The 21,287-nt window shown below is 41.0% G+C and overlaps 1 protein-coding gene across 7 annotated transcripts in view; it reads left to right on the forward strand.

Moving 5' to 3' along the window:
• NFX1 (nuclear transcription factor, X-box binding 1) overlaps window positions 1-21,287 on the forward strand; it is an 80,155-nt gene that overhangs the window by 14,584 nt on the left and 44,284 nt on the right. For all 7 annotated transcript variants that reach the window (XR_014296856.1, XR_014296857.1, XM_082656209.1 and 4 more), the window contains 5 exons: window positions 6,614-6,772; window positions 7,925-8,002; window positions 14,213-14,318; window positions 17,341-17,412; window positions 18,926-19,065. Coding sequence is in view for 5 of the 7 variants with exons in the window: in XM_082656209.1 (XP_082512335.1) it covers window positions 6,614-6,772; window positions 7,925-8,002; window positions 14,213-14,318; window positions 17,341-17,412; window positions 18,926-19,065 (555 nt within the window). In the remaining 2 variants the exon portion in view is untranslated. The remainder of the gene's footprint in view (window positions 1-6,613; window positions 6,773-7,924; window positions 8,003-14,212; window positions 14,319-17,340; window positions 17,413-18,925; window positions 19,066-21,287) is intronic.

The following is a 21,287-nucleotide window of genomic DNA, read 5'->3' on the forward strand; positions in this document are numbered from 1 at the left end:
CAAGCCTCCAGGTGGTTCTCATGCACATTCAAGTTTGAGAAGTACTGATTTACCATAAATCCTGCTGTTGTTCTGTGTGACTTCAGTGATCACGTGGGTTATGTCATCCTCAGGTTCTTTGATCTTGTCACCTGCAGTGACCTTCATATCCGTTCCACCTCCACACCCACTACCAAGGAAATGACCCTGGGGATGCCCCGTCTCTGAAATTCTAAAGTCCTGCGTTCTGCTTTCTGACCATAACCTCCTATCCTTTTGGCTCTCCCAGGCTCTTCCACCCACTATCAGTTCAGTCTCCATCCTTCTTCATCCCCTCTTCAGGCTAGGCCTTACTGTAAGTCATTTGAAGTATTATCCTTCTGCCAAGACATTTGGCAGGATCCCAGCCCTGGGTGGATGCTGCAGTCTAACTTTTCTACCCTATCTGGATAACAGAATGCCATTTCAGGAAATCGTATAACAGTATAGATTTGGCACTGCTGCAAATTCACTCGCCCTCTGAGGAGAGCCTTCCTGATCACCCTGTTTAAAACCATAATACTTCCCCCACTGCCGACCCTCGCTAACCTCTTTTCCTGGCTTATTTTTTTCCATAGCACTTATTACTATTTGATGATACTACTTATTTTCATTATTTATTTGTTTATTGACTACCTTCCACCACAAGATAGTAAACTTCATAAGGGCAGAAGATTTTTGTCTGTTTTGTTCACTGTATACTCTTAGTGTCTAAAGAGTGTCTGGTACATGGTCAGTTCCCAGTAAATATTTTTGAATAGTGGTCTCCAGCTCAGCTGGCTTTCAGCGCTGCCGTTTTCCCCTTATATGACCTTGGGCAGCTGTCCCTCCCATTTTCATCTAAGACTATTCCAAACCTTTTCCACACTTATTCAAACCTTCCTAACATTGATCTCTGAACCCCAGTGGACCTCCTTGCCTCCTACTTCACTGAGAAAGGGGAGGTCATCACTGAGAAAGGGCATAATTTTCTCAACTTTTTGCTCTCTCTAAGCAAACTCAGAGACATCTGTGCCTGTTATTCCTTTTCTTTCATTCTGAGATCTCTTTTATTTCCTTTCATCAACCTTTCCACATCTACTACTCCAAGTTCTCAACCTGAAGCTCTTCCTGAGTCTGTCCTGCCCTCTAAAAGAAAAACTTGCCCCACACGGGACCTCCCAGTAGTGTTTCTTTCCTTCCATTCAGTCTAATCAAGAGTCATCCACTCTGGGGCTTCCCTGGTGGTGCAGTGGTTGAGAGTCTGCCTGCCGATGCAGGGGACACGGGTTTGTGCCCTGGTCCGGGAAGATCCCACATGAGCCCGTGAGCCATGGCTGCTGAGCCTGCGCGTCCGGAGCCTGTGCTCCGCAACGGGAGAGGCCGCAACAGTGAGAGGCCCGCGTACCGCAAAAAAAAAAAAAAAAAAAAAAGGGTCATCCACTCTGTGTCCTTTTCCCTAATCTGATTTCATGTCTCAGTCCTCTGGCATCATCACCACTTGACTCAGAGCTACTGGTAAGGTCACGAATGACTCAGTCCTTACTGTTATCCTGGACCTCCCTTTGAGTTGGACACAAAGGGGTCTTTTCTGAAATGTAACTTCCTTGACTCCTTTGTTACCACACACTTCTGGTCCTTCTTGTTCTCCTTGACTGTTCCTGTTTATGTCCTTCACTCTTCTCTTCCTCCACCTCTTTCCTAAATGTTGGTGTTACCTAGGGCTTTATCTCAGCCCTCTCTTCTTACTTGATAAGGCTTCATTGGGAGATTACAACCAGTTCTGTACTTTCAAACCACTGCCTCTGGGCTGTACTGATTTCTAAACCTTTACATCCAGCCCCTAAGCTCTGCCATAGGCCTTAGACTCACATAAATAAATGTGATGTCTGACATATGCTTCAGACTCAGCAAGACCATCTTGAACACGTTGATCATGCTTACGTTGTATTAGCTTTTTAAAAACAGCTGCCTTACCTTAAATAAGGCAGCTTACTAAAGTTGATAGGTTAATTTACCTTTATTCCCACCATCCAGATATAATCAGCTTTAACCTTTTAGTCTGTTTCCTTAAAGAATTTTTCAATGCTCAGTTTTACATAGTTGAAATCATATAATAAAAATAATCTTTATTCTTTTATTGCTTATTATAGTGTTATATTTTTCCACTCATTAAGAAATCTTTGTAAACCTTATTTTAAATTAATATATAATATGCCATAAATAGATATGCATTAATATTTAAACAATCTCTATCTCCCCCCCCTTTTTTTTTTTTTGCGGTACGCGGGCCTCTCACTGCTGTGGGCCTCTCCCGTTGCGCAGCACAGGCTCCGGACGCGCAGGCTCAGCGGCCATGGCTCACGGGCCCAGCCGCTCCGCGGCACGTGGGATCTTCCCGGATCGGAGCACGAACCCGCGTCCCCTGCAACGGCAGGTGGACTCTCAACCACTGCGCCACCAGGGAAGCCCCCCTTTTTTTGCTGATATATTTTAAAGTAAATTCCAGATATCAGGCTATTTCACCTTCATATACTTTTAGGTTACATCTATTTAAAAAATATGGCCGTTTTCTCACATAATCATAGTGCCGTTATTGTGCTTGACAAAATTAGCGATAATTCCTTGAAATCATCTAATACCTGGTCCACAATTGAATTTCCCTGTTTGCCTCAAAAATGTCTTTTTACACTTGGATTTTTCTTTTACTTTTTTGCGGTACGCGGGCCTCTCACTGTCGTGGCCTCTCCCGTTGCAGAGCACAGGCTCCGGACGCGCAGGCCCAGCAGCCATGGCTCACGGGCCTAGCCGCTCTGCGGCATGTGGGATCTTCCCGGACCAGGGCACGAACCCGTGTCCCCTGCATTGGCAGGCGGACTCTCAACCACTGCGCCATCAGGGAAGCCCTACACTTGGATTTTTCAAATCAGGATTGTTTTAGGTTTTGTTTTGTTTTGTTTAAGACAGTTATTTATTGGTGTATCTGAAAAGTTTGTAGTGCATTCTCCAGACAGGTCTCTGTTCTTCTGGTTTTTTAAGTGGGTTGTCACCCTCTTTACTGACATACTATCAAAGTAAAAGTATAGAGAATATACAGTCTTGACTGGGGAATGATGGAGAAGCCCTAGTGGGAGAGGGCCTAGGATTGAAGAAGAGCCAGTGGTCAGGATAGGGCTGCATCCAGAATGGACAAGAGTCTTGCACCTGAAATGTGATAGTTCACCAGCAGAGAGCTATTCCAGAATAGTACCATGTTTTACGTATGTTACACGCTTAGATAAAACTGAAATGTTGGTGAAAGAATTATACTGTTTCTCTTTCTAGTATGTTTCTAGAACCTTTTACTATTATTTATTATTTTCATTCATTCATACAACAGATATTATTGAGTACCTTCTATGTGTAGAGTTAGGAAATAAACAAGGTAAAATATATGATAGACTTAAGTGGTGTGAAGAAAGATAAGGGAGATAGGGAATGCTGAGGGAGTGGGTTACAGTTTTTTTGTTTTTTTGGGGGGAGGGGTGGGTTCCAGTTTTTAAAGTGTGGCCAGAGACTGCCTCATTGAGAAGACCACATTTTTAAAAAATTAATTAATTAATTAATTTAGTTTTGGCTGTGTTGGGTCTTCATTTCTGTGCGAGGGCTTTCTCCAGTTGTGGCGAGCAGGGGCCACTCTTCATCGCAGTGCATTGGCCTCTCACTGTCGCAGCCTGTCTTGTTGCGGAGCACAGGCTCCAGACGCGCAGGCTCAGTAGTTGTGGCTCACGACCCTAGTTGCTCCGCGGCATGTGGGATCCTCCCAGACCAGGGCTCAAGCCCGTGTCCCCTGCATTGGCAGGCAGACTGTCAACCACTGCACCACCAGGGAAGCCCGAGAAGACCACATTTTGAGTAAACACCTGAAGCGGGTGAGGGACTGAGCTGTGCAAATGTCTGGGGGACAGTATTCTAGGCAGAGGGAATAGCGAGTTGTAAAGACCTTTCCGCAGGAATCTGCCTTCCAGTTTAGGGCTGGGAAGGAGGCAGTGTCGTCTCAGAGTGGTGGCCTAGGGAAAGAGGAATCACAGATGAGGACCGGGGGCCAATGAAGGCCATTGTAAGGACTTTGGCTTTTACAGGCATGTGATGTAGGAACCATTGGCAAATTCTGAGCAGAGGAGTGTATCATCTATTAATAATTTGCATTTTGACAGACTCCCTCTGGCTGCTGTGGTGAGAATAGACTGAAGTAAGGAGACTAGTTAGGAGCCTATTGTAATAATCCAGGTGAGTGGATAGTGGCTTAGACCAGAGTGTTAGCAGCAGAGGTTGGATTCTGGAAATATTTTGAAGGTAGAGCCAGCAGGGTTTGCCGACATACTGAACATGGGATGAAAGAGACAGCCTTTGGAAAGGCTGCAATTTGTCAGCTATTCAAAGTTGACAGCTTTGTAAAGGCAGTAATTTGTAGGCTATTCAAAGTTGACAGCTGTCACCACATAACTAAATGTATGTGCATCCTAGTGGTCAGATTTCACCGTGACTGGACTTAGAAACATCACAATAGTTCTTCATTAACAAGCAATAAACTAATGAATAAGAGAAACAGTAAAATAAAAAGACAGTCCTCAGGGTAAAAATTATAGTGTTCTCAGGTGGGTTCCGTACTACTTCACTTTCTGTGTTCTTAATTCTAACTCAGTTCTATTCTGGAATGGTCAATAGGCATTTTCTATAAAATTCACCACAAGTATAATTCTCACAGACTATTCCTCTGCCCCAATCAGCCTCACATATAGATGGCTCAAACTTAATCTCACTCTCTAATGAGCTCTCACCTAACTTACTGCTCCAGAATCTTCCACATGTAGCATGGTAACTGGTAGGAAATATAATTGACTCTGTTATTCAGAAATGTTAACCTATGCAGGGTAGGGTATCCCTACTTTTTTTTTTTTTTTTTTTTTTGCGGTACGCGGGCCTCTCACTGTTGTGGCCTCTCCTGTTGCGGAGCACAGGCTCCAGACGCGCAGGCTCAGTGGCCATGGCTCACGGGCCCAGCCACTCCGCGGCATGTGGGATCTTCCCGGACCAGGGCACGAACCCGTGTCCCCTGCATTGGCAGGCGGACTCTCAACCACTGCGCCGCCACGGAAGCCCGGGTATCCCTACTTTTAAAAGAGAATCTAAGTCTGATTCTTCGGCTTTTATAATAGAATTCAATTTTATGATGTGTTCATCTGTATCTAAAGCAGGTAATTTCCTTTTAATCAGTCACTTACAGTATCTTTATTCCAGGCTTTCTCCAGAGGGAAAGAGCTATCCCAGAAACTACTAAAGCCTAAAACTTTCAAAGGAGAGAGGTTATGGAGCAGACTAGATGATACTCGTTTATTCTTTCATCCATTCATTCAATAAATATTACTGAACGTTTGGTATATGCCAGGCATTGGATATACTACAGTGAGCAAGGCAGACGAGCCTCTGGTCCTGCCTTCCAGAGCTTACAGTCTTGATGTTGTGTATTTCTTTTGACTTTGAACTGGACAAACAGAAAGTAATCTTAGGGAGCTAATATTATGGAATGACTAAAATGTGAGCTTTTGAGTCAGATGGCGATGAGTTTGAATTTTGATTTTTAAATTTCTGGTTATATGATCTTAGGTAAGTGCTTTAACTACTTTGAGCCTCAGTTTCTTCATCTATAAAATGGTATCTCTATTATATCCTTGTTAAGAGAATTAAATATGTGTAAAGTGCTTTAGCACAACACTTGGCATGGTGTATTTAAGGTTAGTTGTTTTATTCTTATAACTTACTTGGACCTTATAACAAACAAAATAGTATTGTGAAATAAATGCTAAAAATATGGACTCAAAAAAAACATACACACACACATACTCTCAGGTCTGGGTACACTTGGGATTTAGAAAGATTTTGCTGAGATTGTATTTGAAGGAAAAGTCTGGAAGTGGGTGAAGGTATTGAAGAGTAAATCTGGGAGGATTCTTAGGATGTTATACGCTGGTCTCTCTCATAGATGCTGAGCTTCTGGAGCCAGAGACTGTGTGTCCCTCAGTCTAGTAATCCTACCATGGGGCTTGTGGTAGGCATCAAGCCTGTCTTTCTTGAGTGAACAACCAAAGACTTTCAGGGCATCTACTAGAACCATCTCACCACCATGGGTTATTGGAACGTGTCTAGGCTTAGGTTTCTTGCACCTGACCACTGTAGCTTCACGAGCCCTTCCCTAACCTGAATCCATGAATGTGGTAGATGCAGAGCCTTCCAGATTGAGAGGGCAAGACAAGGTGCTACAGCATGTTTCTCCTGTGAATGCTTAAGCCGTGTGTTACAAGGGGCGTTTGGCTATTCTGCTAGAATCCTGGGCAGTTTCTTGGGAATGTTTCCTCAATTGTGGGAATCCCTACCTGAATGTCTGCTTCCTAAGTCCTCTACCTCAGCATATTCCTGCCCCTTCCTGGTCTCAAACTCTGAAGAGTCACCTTGCTCAGAATCAGACATCCCTTAAAATCTCTACATTTGAATTCTCCTCTCAAATGCCTTGCTGATCCTTGGTTGACTACAGAATGATTTTCTGTGTTTCAGTTTATCTGTTTTGTTTTTTAAACAGGTTCTTTAATTGAACAGCTAACCACAGAAAAATATGAGTGCATGGTGTGCTGTGAATTGGTTCGTGTCACAGCCCCAGTGTGGAGTTGTCAGAGCTGTTACCATGTGTTTCATTTGAACTGCATAAAGAAATGGGCAAGGTCTCCAGCGTCTCAAGCAGGTCAGTCATTTCTCTCTTCTGAATAGTTATTCTTACTCATTAGATATGTTCAGGTTTTAAACTTAGCTTTAAAAATACTACTTAATTCCTCTTAAGTGTTTTATCTGTGGGGAGAGTATGTTGCCCTGATCACATATTTTGATCACATATGTTGCCCTGATCACATATTTGGTTTAAGCTATAAATCTTAAACCAGCTAAGCATAAGAAATTAAAATATACTTAGGGTACAACAAAATCAGTCACTTTTACTGAAAATGGTAGCTTTTATCCAAGTAGCATCTATAAAGAACGATTTTTTTTTAATTGGGGTATAGTTGATGTACAATATTATGTCAGTTTCGGGTGTACAACATAGTGATTCACCATTTTTAAAGGTTATATTCTATTTATAGTTATTATAAAATATTAGCTATATTCCCTGTGTTGTACTATACATCCTTGTAGCTTATTCATTAGAAAACATTTCTTGTATAGTTTGCTTTAGAAAATTTATAGAAAACAATGTTTAATTTACCCTTAGGATTTTGAAGTTGCTTTGCCTTTAACAGATCTTCTCCATAGTATTTTGTGGGCTTTTCCCAAAGTATACTAGTATTTAGGGATAATGCAAATGTTACTAAAAATATGCTTTCTGAACTTTGGCTCTTCTAATTTAAGACATTTGAGTTTTCCTGCATGTACTCAAGTATCCTACTTTTTTTTTCAAACCAAGATTCAGATGCTTACTTTGATATTAAAAATAATAGAACACTGTCCCACAAAATGAAATGTTAATTTTATGAAGTGATAGAGGTGTTAACTAAGACTGTGGTAATAATCATATTGTAATATATAAATGTATCAAATCAACATGTTGTGTACCTTAAACTTACACAATGTTATACGTTAATTATATCTCAATTTTTAAAAATGGAATGAAATGGATACCCACTGTATTCACGATATGAGGTCCTTATAATTATAAGCCTAAATGCAATATTTAAGCAAAGAATTCAGTATTGTGAATTTGTTTCTTAAATGTCTGATATCCTTAACATGGAAATTACTACTGCTGCTTCAATATTATGGCTTTCCATAGATTTAAAAATTCTTAAATTACATGTGCTTTTGTAAGGAAATTATTTTGATTTCCTCTCATTTTTCTTGACAGATGGCCAGAGTGGTTGGAGGTGCCCTGCATGTCAGAATGTTTCTGCACATGTTCCTAATAACTATACTTGTTTCTGTGGTGAGTTTTTTTGCATACACTGGAGTTTCTTTCACTTTGCTTATTGTACCTCAGTTCCCAGCCCTGGAGAGGCAGTGTGCTGGGCATGTTTTAGAAGTCACTAATAAGACTTCAGAGCTACAGGAGTTTGTAAGACATCACATGCATGTGGTCTGTCACACAGCTAGAGTCACAGGCCTTTGTGTTCTTGGCAGACTGTTCTGGAGGTGAGCCTTCTCATCATGCCCACCAGGTCTCCTTGATCTTAGTTTAGATCAGAGCTGACCAGATGGCAGAGGTGGATACAGATATGGGCTTCTTCTCATCTCTAATGGTAACAGCTTTGAAATTCTGGATTTGAGCAACATGAGTAAAGAGTAATGGTGAAGTGTACTTTATTTTAATCCAAGAAATCAGTCATTGTTCTTTATAATAAAGAGAGATTTTCTGTAAACCAGCATTGCAAACTATCCTTGTGCCCTCCCTCTTTATGGAATACTTCTTCCTGGTTTTGCATAGGTCAGTTCTTCCATGTGTTAGGAAAAAAGCTTTTCATGATCCACATGCTCATCTGTTGCTAACCTATTTCCTGCGTGTCTTTTTTTTTTTTTTTTTCTTCCTCTTTCCTGCCTGTCTTTTAATGGGTAACCTTTACCATCTGGCTGTCGATTTTTCAGATTTTATTTCTTAACCATTTGTCTCCCTCCTTGAACCATTGCATTTTTATCTCTATCCTCATTACCTCACTGAAACTTATTCAGAAATCATCAGTGACCCTTTCCTGACCAAATCCAGGGCTGATTTATAAATTCTTAACCTTTTTGTCCACACAGCAGCCCTTAATGCTTTTGACCATTCACTTCTTGAAATGACTAGCTCTTTCTGTTTCTCTTCTACCTGTTCTCCTTATTTTTCTAATTTGCTCATATTTCTCCTTTCCTGTTACTTAACTGCCAGCTTTCACCAAGAGTCAGTCACTGACCATCAACACTTCTAGACTCAATCTCTTTGTGAACTCAGGTATCTACAGTGTTCTTCCCCTTCTTTTCTTTAAATCTCATCCACTGTGTCATTCAAGATCTGACCCCAACTGTCTGCTTCCAAAGGAAGCTTCCCCTTCCTTATCTCCTCTCCCACTTTGGCCACTCTTATCCAGAATCTGTTGGTCCTGTATGTTCTTTTGCCAAAATCTGACCCTTAATAGATACTGAATTAGTATTAGCTGAAGGAATGAATATTGTTGAATGTACTACTGGAAAGACAGCATGAAACTGGAAGCAAGAGATCAATTGAAAATTGGACAAATAAGACCAATACCCAGGCTTAATTACCTTATTTTTAAAGGATTTTTTAACATGAAGCATCATAATGAAATTTAAAATCTTGTTAAAGCCTTCACTGACAAATTGGATATGAGACCCTAAGAAGGCAGAAGAATGTGGGGATGAAGGTCACGATGATCTGAGTGAGGTGGAATGGTGTGGGAAGGCAAATAATGGCCTGATTTTACCTGAGGACTTTGCCCCACTCTGCTCTTCAAGGAGACCATTGGTCAGGAATTCCCTGGCAGTCCAGTGGTTACGACTCTGTGCTTTCACTGCCAAGGGCCTGGGTTCAATCCCTGGTTGGGGAACTAAGATCCCACATTCTGCAAGCCACGCAACGCAGCTGAGTAAAAAAAGGAGACCATTGGTTTAATATACTTATTGTGAACTTATTAATGTAACAGATACCATGAAGAAACAGAGAAGAATGAGACTCTTTACTGACTTCCCAGAGCTTACAGTCTAAAATTTAAGACACAATTAACTTGCTGTTCTACTACAAAGTCTGTGGGAGATCTTTGGGGTGAGTTTGACTTCTGGCTGGAGGATTAAGAGCTTTCCTGAAGGAGGTAGAATTGAACCAGGCTTGAAAACTAGGTTTAACACCAAGAAGTCTTAGGATCTGCTGGGAGAGGAGGAAGTCATCCAGTTATGGAGCCCAGGGTCTATGAAGATGGAGGAGTTCGAGATGACTGGAAAGGTAGGGCTGACTTCTTCATGCCAGGCCTAGATATTGGGACTTCATTTGTCAGGTGCTGGGAAGCCACTGAGGGTATTAGTGTGTTTTTTTTTTTTGGCCGTGCCAAGGCATGTGGGATCTTAGTTCCCCAACCAGAGATCAAACCTGGGCCCCCTCCAATGGAAATGCAGAGTCCTAACCACTGGACTGCCAGGAAATTCCCTGATTCTTTATGAAGATTAGTCTGGTGGCAGTGAGTAGAGTATTCTGGGACCTAATCAGTTTGGGGACTTAGAGTAACCCAGATGAAGAATAGTAAAAGTCTGCAATGGGTTTTAGAGTGGGACAGAAAGGAAGGGATATAAGATTTCAAAGGTAAACATGAATTAACAGCAGTGGGAAAGGAAGGAACCCAAATGTGACTCCAAAGTTTCATGCTTTTGGAAATGGTGATACCAAGAACAGAAAAGGGCAGGGCAAGTGAACCAGGTTTGGTGGGGACAATGAGTTCAGTTGGAGTTGGAGTTGAAGTGTTGAGTTGGAGGAGTAAGACATCCAGTGGAAGATGTTCTCCAAGGAGTTAGGAATGTTTGAAGAAAGATCAGGAATTAGGGAAGATAGTCACAGGTGAGAGCAATAGATGAGATTCTAGTAGGTGAAAGGGTAATGGGTGAGAAGGAGTCTAATGCAGAACTCTGGCAGATGAAGGGAAAAAAACATCATTGAGAGTCAGGGAAAAGAGGTTGGGCCACTGAGAGATGGTAGGAGAAAACCTGGGCACCGTATTGGAGCAAGAAAGCACAGAGGCAGGGGAGCTATTCTAATAGTCTAGAGATGAGGTTCTGGCCAGTAGAGAGGAACAGCAGGAGTAGAGGGGGAGGTGAGTTGTGAGATACACTATGTAGGAAAATTGACAAGATTTGGTGACTAAATAGAATAGAGAAAGAAAAAGGAGGATGCCTCTAGTTTTTGAGTTTGTGTGACTCTGACAGTGATGGTGTCACTAACAGATAGGGAACCCTGGAGAGGGTGGAATCTAAGAGGGAAGATGCTAACTTTGACTGTAGATACATAGGCAATTTGAAGTGACTGTGAAACCCCAAGCACAGATGTTCAGCAGACGGTTGGACATGTAGGACTGAAACTGAGGATTCAGGGCAATGCAGAAAATGTAGATTTGGGACTCATCGGCCTTTAGATGTATTGAACCGCACAGCATGAATAAGATTTCTGAAAGAGACAGACAGGAGAGAACAGCAGAGACCAAGGACTGGGAACAGGCTTCATTTAGGGTGTAAATTGCCCAAGTGAGGATGAATAGCTCAAGGGCAAGGAGCAGTCCCGCGCCTCAGTTTTACTCATCCTGCCCCTGCACTAAGTTCATGGAATAGGCTTACTAAAATTTGTGGAGTGACATTGATTATAAAATTATAACCCTAGAGGGAACTTTCCTCAACATAAAAAAGGCCATATATGGCAAACCCACAGCCAACATCATCCTCAATGGTGAAAAACTGAAACCATTTTCACTAAGATCAGGAACAAGACAAGGTTGCCCACTCTCGCCACTCTTATTCAACATAGTTTTGGAAGTTTTAGCCACAGCAATCAGAGAAGAAAAGGAAATAAAAGGAATCCAAATCAAGAAAGAAGTAAAGCTGTCACTGTTTGCAGATGACATGATATTATACATAGAGAATCCTAAAGATGCTACCAGAAAACTGCTAGAGCTAATCAATGAATTTGGTAAAGTAGCAGGATACAAAATTAATGCACAGAAATCTCTAGCATTCCTATACACTAATGATGAAAAAGTGAAATTAAGAAAACACTCCCATTTACCATTGCAACAAAAAGAATAAAATATCTAGGAATAAACATACCTAAGGAGACCAAAGACCTGTATGCAGAAAATTTTAAGACACTGATGAAAGAAATTAAAGATGATGCAAATAGATGGAGACATATACCACGTTCTTGGATTGGAAGAATCAACATTGTGAAAATGACTCTACTACCCAAAGCAATCTACAGATTCAATGCAATCCCTATCAAACTACCACTGGTATTTTTCACAGAACTAGAACAAAAAATTTCACAATTTGTATGGAAACACAAAAGACCCTGAATAGCCAAAGCAATTTTGAGAAAGAAAAACAGAGCTGGAGGAATCAGGCTCCCTGACTTCAGACTATACTACAAAGCTAGAGTAATCAAGACAGTATGGTACTGGCACAAAAACAGAAAGATAGATCAATGGAACAGGATAGAAAGCCCAGAGATAAATCCACGCACATATGGTCACCTTATCTTTGACAAAGGAGGCAGAAATGTACAGTGGAGAAAGGACAGCCTATTCAATAAGTGGTGCTGGGAAAACTGGACAGCTACATGTAAAAGTATGAGATTAGATCACTCCCTAACACCATACACAAAAATAAGCTCAAAATGGATTAAAGACCTAAATGTAAGGCCAGAAACTATCAAACTCTTAGAGGAAAACATAGGCAGAACACTCTATGACAAATCACAGCAAGATCCTTTTTGACCCACCTCCTAGAGAAATGGAAATAAAAACAAAAATAAACAAATGGGACCTAATGAAACTTCAAAGCTTTTGCACAGCAAAGGAAACCATAAATAAGACGAAAAGACAACCCTCAGAATGGGAGAAAATATTTGCAAATGAAGCAACTGACAAAGGATTGATCTCCAAAATTTACAAGAGCTCATGCAGCTCAATATCAAAAAAACAACCCAATCCAAAAATGGGCAGAAGACCTAAATAGACATTTCTCCAAAGAAGATATACAGATTGCCAACAAACACATGAAAGAATGCTCAACATCATTAATCATTAGAGAAATGCAAACCAAAGCTACAATGAGATATCATCTCACACCAGTCAGAATGGCCGTCATCAAAAAATCTACAAACAAAAAATGCTGGAGAGGGTGTGGAGAAAAGGGTACCCTCTTGCACTGTTGGTGGGAATGTAAATTGATACAGCCACTATGGAGAACAGTATGGAGGTTGCTTAAAAAACTACAAATAGAACTACCATGTAACCCAGCAATCCCACTACTGGGCATATACCCTGAGAAAACCATAATTCAAAAAGCGTCATGTACCAAAATGTTCATTGCAGCTCTATTTACAATAGCCATAACATAGAAGCAACCTAAGTGTCCATCAATAGATGAATGGATAAAGATGTGGCACATATGTACAATGAAATATTACTCAGCCATCAAAAGAAACAAAATTGAGTTATTTGTAGTGAGGTGGATGGACCTAGAGTCTGTCATACAGAGTGAAGTAAGTCAGAAAGAGAAAAACAAATACTGTATGCTAACACATATATATGTAATCTAAGAGGAAAAAAATGGTCATGAAGAACCTAGGGGCAAGATGGGAATAAAGACACAGACCTACTAGAGAATGGACTTGAGGATATGGGGAGGGGGAAGAATAAGCTGTGACAAAGTGAGAGAGTGGCATGGACATATATACACTACCAAACGTAAAATAGATAACTAGTGGGAAGCAGCCACATAGCACAGGGAGATCAGCTCTGTGCTTTGTGACCACCTAGAGAGGTGGGATAGGGAGGGTGGGAGGGAGGGAGAAGCAAGAAGGAGGAGATATGGGGATATATATATATGTGTATAACTGTTTCATTTGTTATAAAGCAGAAACTAACACACCATTGTAAAGCAGTTATACTCCAATAAAGATGTTAAAAATTATAACCCTTTTATGCCTATATTTTAACGTTAGAATAGGCGAGTTCCTACTATACTGGGGGACTTATGTCCTTTCCATTTCTTACTGCCTCTCCCCTCCCCCCATTGCTCTCTTCCCTTATTCCCTCTTTCTGATCCTTACAGTAGATATTCCCATATCAATTCAAAGACCCATTTACAGAAAGCTTATCTTGTAGGTTTTGTTTAAATCTTAAATTAAATGTGTCCATTAGTCAAAGTGGCATTTTCATCAGTAAAAATGACGATTTGTCTTTTCCAGACAATCCAGAATTTATCATACTCAGTGAAGCTTTTGATGAGTAGCATTACATTCACCTTCTTCTTTTAGGACAATGTGTTTATTGAACTAACGAACACCATCCTGATGTTTCATGCTGTCTGGCTATATTGTATTATTTCATCGAAGTCTAGGATGCAGTTGAAGTTTATACCATTGACTCTCTTATTTGATATGTTTTAGGCAAGGTAAAGAATCCTGAATGGAGCAGAAATGAAATTCCACATAGTTGTGGTGAGGTCTGTAGAAAGAAACAGCCTGGCCAGGACTGCCCACATTCCTGTAACCTGTAAGTTGGAACACTATACTCCTGGAGATTGCTGGTGAACACGCTTTGCTTGTGGCTCTCAATACACATATCTGGTTAGCACGTAACAGGACTGGGTGAGGGACAGTGTGGTATCATTTACTGAGCACTTGCTTTGTGCCAGGTACTCTGCAAAAGTTGACTCGTTGAATCCTTACAACAGCCCAGTGATGTATAGATATTTATCACTCCATTTTACAGATGAGGAGGGAGATGCACAATAATAAACAGTTGATCAGTTACAAATAAATTTCTGTGGGCTTTGGCTTCAGACAAAGGTTTAATTCCTGGGTTTGTCTCTTTAACAGTTATGTGCTGTTGGACAAATTACTTCTCTGAGCTTCAGTTTCTGGACCTGTAAGATAATAATGATAGATAAAAAATAGTTACAGAGTTCTATGAATATTAAATTAACACACTCAAGAGACTTGATACAGAGCCTGGCACATGATAAGTGGTCAAGAAATGGTAACACTTGCTTTTATTACCCAAATCTAAGAGAAGACAGACATCAGAGTGTTATACTTATTTCCACTGGTACCTCGCTTCTATTGCATGGAGCAAGGGTTGGATCAGAGGTCTTGTGATCAAGATGTAGGGACCGTGCTGGGGAATATCATTGTGGGGAGAGCTATTCAGACTGAGCTAAACAGCATGGTCTGCCATCTGCTGGACAATCAGCCCTTTCTCTTCCTTTGACTGCTTCCATAGGTCAGAACTCAGGGACTCATCTGTTCCTTCCCTTAGTTGGCATTTTAGTAAATTCAGTAACAAGAAATTAATCCTACACATGAATTATCTTTAGGAAGCCTTCAGCAGAAATGGGGCCCTGTCATGACTGTCAGAGAACACCACTGTGATACAGATCAGGTGGTCAGTCATTTAAGGAGCACTTTAAAACACCAGTGCCCAGTTTCTGCCTCAGAGCAATTGAATCAGAATCTCCTGGGGTGGGTCTAAGCATTGTAGTTTTTTTCCAGGTGATTCTAATATGTAGGCAGTGTTCTGAACCACTGCTCTGAAGGTTATGAGAACCTGGGGTTAAGTCCAGGCCTCAGGGATATTTGCAATAACCTGGAATCATCCACACTTGACCAGCAGTTTGTCTATCAGTCTAAAGTTATTTAAGGGCTTCCCTGGTGACGCAGTGGTTAAGAATCCACCTGCCAATGCAGGGGACATGGGTTCGAGCCCTGGTCCAGGAAGATCCCACATGCCGTGGAGCAGCTAAGTCCATGTGCCACAACTACTGAGCCTGCCCTCTAGAGCCTGTGAGCCACAATTACTGAGCCCACATGCCACAACTACTGAAGCCAACGCGCCTAGAGCCCGTACTGTACAAGAGAAGCCACCTCAATGAGAAGCCCGCGCACCACAATGAAGAGTAGCCCCTGCTCACGGCAACTAGAGGAAGCCCGCGTGCAGCAATGAAGACCCAGTGCAGCCAAAAACAAATAAATAAAATAAATAAATTTGTTTAAAGAAATAAAGTTATTTAAATGTCCAGCCATGAAAATAATTTCACCTGAAAGGGTTGAGGTATATCATGTGAAATATAACTGTTGAATAATGATACTCATCCTTAAAGAAGTATGCTTAATCTTATGTCTCCTGTGGGTTCTGTCTGTCAAAATGGATCATCTTAGGAGACCGGGCACATGTTCCTGGACTGTTTTCAGTGTTTAAAGCTCATAAAAATAAAAAATCCAACCAGACCACTTTATAGGCACAGCTGATTTTTATAGCAAATTTTGTTACCCACTTGATTAATTACACTTGGCTCTGATTGGCTATTTTCTTAATTTATTTATTTTATTTTATTACTTAGTTTTGGCTGCGTTGGGTCTTCATTGCTGCGTGCGGGCTTTCTCTAGTTGCGGAGAGCAGTTGCTATTCTTCATTGCGGTGCGTGGGCTTCTCATTGCTGTGGCTTGTCTTTGTTGCAGAGCACAGGCTCTAGGTGTGCAGGCTTCAGTAGTTGTGGCACATGGGCTCAGTAGTTGAGGCTCGCCAGCTCTAGAGTGCAAGCTCAGTTGTGGCGCACGGGCTTAGTTGCTCCGCGGCATGTGAAATCTTCCTGGACCAGGGCTCGAACCCGTGTCCCCTGTATTTGCAGGCGGGTTCTTAATCACTGTGCCACCAGGGAAGTCCCCTCTGATTGGCTTTTAATTCCCAAAGGATTGTGATTTGCCATCACATAGGTGTCCCCCCTGCCCAACCGCAAAGTTCCCAAAATGTTTTAAGTAGTGATACTTCTGTACAGGTGTGTAATTTACCAGGGGTGTCTGCTTCGAAGAGGGCAGTATTTATTTGAATTGGAATTTATTTCCATTTTGTTCATTTTTTCTTTGGTCTCTTTATAGCATAGCTCCTATAAAAAGTGTACTATTCAGAGGCCTAATTCTGACCTATAGCAAAAATTAGGCACAGTTTTTTTCCATGAGTCCCTTTCCCCTTTGTTACTTACCAGCATGCCTCCCCTCACCCCAAGCAACCTTCTTTTCAGTGTTCCCGTTGCTAGCCTATCACCTGGTTATCACTTTACCAGCTGATGAGAAAATGTCTGTACTTCTCATGGATCTAGCAGATTTAAGCTCTGTTACTTTGCTCAGGTTCTGAACTTCTAAAGGACCCCATTGGCCATCCTGAGTGGCAGGATCTTTTTATCCCTACTCACTGTACTAAGTGGGCCGAGACCATATTTAGAAATGTTATCTTTGACTATCAGACCCAAATAAAACCAGTATTTTGACTTGGGCTTTACTTTTCTCGTTAAATATTCTAAGATGATACTGCTATCGATTCTTTCTATATAAAAACATTGTTGGGAAAAAAAAAAAAACCATTGTTGGTATCTTTGTTTAAATAGTTTGATCAACTTTAGACAAATACTAAAACATTTCGTAGGAAGTTTATTTGCTGCCATATTCATAGTAGGGCCCAGCTGGGGCAGCTTTGTTTAAGTTTGGATACATGGCCTTTCATCACAGCCTTTCTTTTTCAGTCTCTGCCATCCTGGACCTTGCCCACCCTGCCCTGCATTTATGACTAAAACATGTGAATGTGGACGGACCAGGTAAAGTTAGAATTGTACTCCGAAGAAGACTTCAGTTTCCACATTAATGGTTTATGTATGAATTTCTAAAATGAAAGATTAGTAGGTAGGTGCAAATTGTATTTATTTACTGCCATTAATAAATGGTAGGTGTAAATAGTACTTTTCTGTAAATAGTAATTTCCTGTGCTGCCTTAATCCTGCAATCTTATAGGTGATTAAGAAGTTATAAAATAGTGAGATTACCCATTTCAGATGCAAGGCCAAGGTGACAGGGACTTTTTTCTTAACCTCTCTAGTGGGTGAAAGAACCAGGAATTGAACTCAGTCCTGCTAAGGTCCAGGAGGCAAGGGTCACTTATCTGTGCCTAGCATAGTATCTGTTGTGTAGGTTTTCAGTGAATATTGTTGAATGAAAGAATAAGTAGCCCCAGAGCCCGCTCTCTTTTCATTATAATGCAAGTTCTCCTGTTTTATCAGTGCAAGGATCACTGATAGCTGCAGAGGCCCAGTTAAGACCACAAAATGATTTCTGAACCACAAGACGAGATGGGATAGTGCAGGTTTTTAGTGATAAGCATTTTTTAAATGTTTACTGAACTTACAAGGGTAGCAGTGTGGCCTTACAGAGTCACATGCAAGGGGCTGTGGGTTAGAAAGCCCAGGTCAGATTTGGGCTCTGCCACTAACTAGTTGTTGACCTGGGCAAGTTGCTTCTTCTTGGTGAGCCTCATTTTTCTTATCGTATGGTAGAAATAATAGTGTCTTCCTCAAGGGGTTGATGTTAGCCTTGACGCTGAGCACTGGAAACTGATCATCTATGTATGTAACAGTGACTTCTTAAAATATGTAGTTGAAGTGGGAGTAGGGGGATAGAATAAAACTTTCTGTGGGAGAGTAGACTCCAAGGTCTAAACCATTACCCTGGAAAGAAACCTGAAGATGATTGTCTAAGAGCAGCAGCCTCATATCCTTCTCTAGTGAATAAGTTGGCAAAATCAGGATGTTTATTAGAAAAAAGCCAGAATGATGTCCCCATCCTGAATCAAAGTACATACAGTATGTTCTTAAGTATCATAACGGCCTAAAATGCCAGAGTGCCAGGTCCCAGGAGAATGCCACTGTGCTTTCATTCCAAGAATGTTCATTACGACTACACCTCCCAACCTCCCTACCCACCTCTGTAAGATACTATGGGAGCTCCAGGCTCTTTCCCCTCCTGCATGCTGTTTCAACTCAGAGAAGAAATCACATTGTAACAAATACTTAGGCCCTCAGTTCCTCACTGGCCAGAAAATAGGGGAGAGAAAAAAGGCAGAATAGGAAATAAGGAAAGCAAAGGAGGAAAAAGAAGAAAGAGTGGAGAAGGGAAGAGGAATTGAGGAAATGATTGGAAGAGGGAAACAGAAAAAGTAGGGGAAACTGGGCAAAGAGAAAAGGTTTAGTAGGTTTTGGGGGAAGGTCAGTTTAGCTGTCAAATAGGACCTCAATATCCAACATTAGACTAATGCTGTCTTTACATCTATTTTTACAGGCACACAGTTCGCTGTGGTCAGGCCATCTCAGTCCACTGTTCTAACCCTTGTGAGAATGTTTTGAATTGTGGTCAGCACCACTGTGCTGAGCTGTGCCATGGGGGTCCATGCAAGCCTTGTCGGATCATATTGAACCAAGGTAAGTGGTGAGCACACCAGCCAGCAGTACTTGGGTACTTTTCTGGAACCTTATTTATGGTTGTCTTGATGACATGGATTTGTTTCAAGCCTGTAGTCACAAAGACTCTATTAGGTCTGGTACCTTGGGTAGAGAGAACTGGAGATACATGAATGATTAGACGTTTTTTTGTTTTGGGGGGGTTTTTCTGCCACACCTTGCAGCATTCAGGATCATAGTTCCCCTACCAGGGATCGAATCCACGCCCCCTGCAGTGGAAGTGCAGAGTCTAACCACTGGACCTCCAGGGAACTCCCTAGGTGGTTTTCATTATTTTGGTTACATACTACCAGTATAGGTCATTGTCCTATAGAATTTGGATGGTAGATTTTTTTAATGCTGTTTAAAAGTAACTGCTTGTGAAATTTTTTTGCAGTAATTACTTGAAAAAGACCCAGAAAGGCCAAAGTGATCTTGAAAAGGAACAGTTGAAAGACCTGATTTTAAGACTTACAAAGTTACAGTAATTGTGACATTGTGGTTTTTGGTGTAAAGGTAGACTAGTAGATCAATGGAAGACAATAGAGTCCAGAAATAGACCTCAATATATACAGTCAGTTGATTTTCAACCAAGATATTAAGTTAATTCAGTGGAAAAAGGAGTCATTTTACAAGTGGTCCTAGAACAGCTGGATGTATATATGGGAAAAAGTGACCCCCAACCCCTGTCTCACTCTTTACACAGAAATTAATACTATATGGGTCATGGGCTTAAATGTAAAACCCAGAAACATAGTTTCCAGATAAAACTATAAGAGAATATTTTCATGACTTTGGGATCAGGCAAAGATTTCATAGAGCAGCAGCAAAAGTACTAACCGTAAAAGAAAATAATTGATAAATTGAACTTTATCACATTAAGAAAATGAATTGATAAATCAGAGATTGTATCCAGAATATTTAAAGTACTCCTACCAAAGAAAAAAAGAAAAAGATAAAGTACTCCTACAAATCAACAAAAAAAGACGAACAACTCACACAGTGGGCAAAAGACTTGAACAGGTACTTCACAAAAGAAATATGTTAATGGCCAGTAAACACATGAAAGGTGCTTAACACCTTTAAACACTAGGAAAATGTAAATTAAAACCACAATAAGGGTAGAATAGTATAACCACTTTAGAAAACAGTCCAGGGGAGTTCCCTGGTGGCCTAATGGTTAGGATTCTGGGCTTTCACGGCCATGGCTCAGGTTCAGTCCCTGGTCGGAGAATTGAGATACCACAAGCCACGTGGTGTGGCCAAAAAAGAAAAAGGAAAAGAAAACTGTCCAGTAGTTCCTTTAAAGGTTAAATATAGAATTACCATATGATCCAGCAATTCAACTCCTTGGCATATACCCAAGAGAAATGAAAATATATGTCCATACAGAACTTGTAAATATATGTTCATAGCAGCATTTTTCATAATAGTCAAAATGTGTCAACAATACAAATTCCTATCAACTGATGAATGGAATAAATGTGATATGTCCATAAAAAGGAATATTATTCAGCCATGAAAAGGAATGAAGTATTGATACATGCTATGAAGTGAATGAACCTCCAAAAACATTATACTAAGTGAAAGAAGTGAGTCTCAAAGGACCACATATTGTGTAGTTCCTCTGTTTGTGTGACTGCCTCTAATCTTCAGGGATCCTGAACTACTATGTATTGGTTATATAGTTTTATTTTACTAGATTTTACTTTGGTGTGATGCTGTTGATCAGTGCTTGCACTTACAATAAGAAATACCCCTATGGGCTTCCCTGGTGGCGCAGTGGTTGAGAGTCTGCCTGCCGATGCAGGGGACGCGGGTTTGTGCCCCAGTCTGGAAGGATCCCATATGCCGCGGAGCGGCTGGGCCCGTGAGCTATGGCCGCTGAGCCTGCGCGTCTGGAGCCTGTGCTCCGCAACGGGAGAGGCCACAGCAGTGAGAGGCCTGCATACTGCAAAAAAAAAAAAAAGAAAAAAGAAAAGAAAAAAATACCCCTATGAAGTGTTTTGTGCTGTGCACTATAAGGATTTTATATAGGGAATTGTGCCATATACTATTCAGTATTCTGTTTATGTGTCCTCTTGGAAGAAAGTCTTGTCTGGTCTTGGTTCCAAGAATAGTTGTTTTTCCTCAAAGACTATATCTTAGGAAGCTGGTATAACTGACCTAATGTTCGTCTTTATAGTGTGTACTTTTTAGCTGTG

The sequence above is a fragment of the Grampus griseus genome (assembly GCF_964374135.1).
Source record: "Grampus griseus genome assembly, chromosome: 6".
Lineage (NCBI taxonomy): Eukaryota > Metazoa > Chordata > Mammalia > Artiodactyla > Delphinidae > Grampus > Grampus griseus.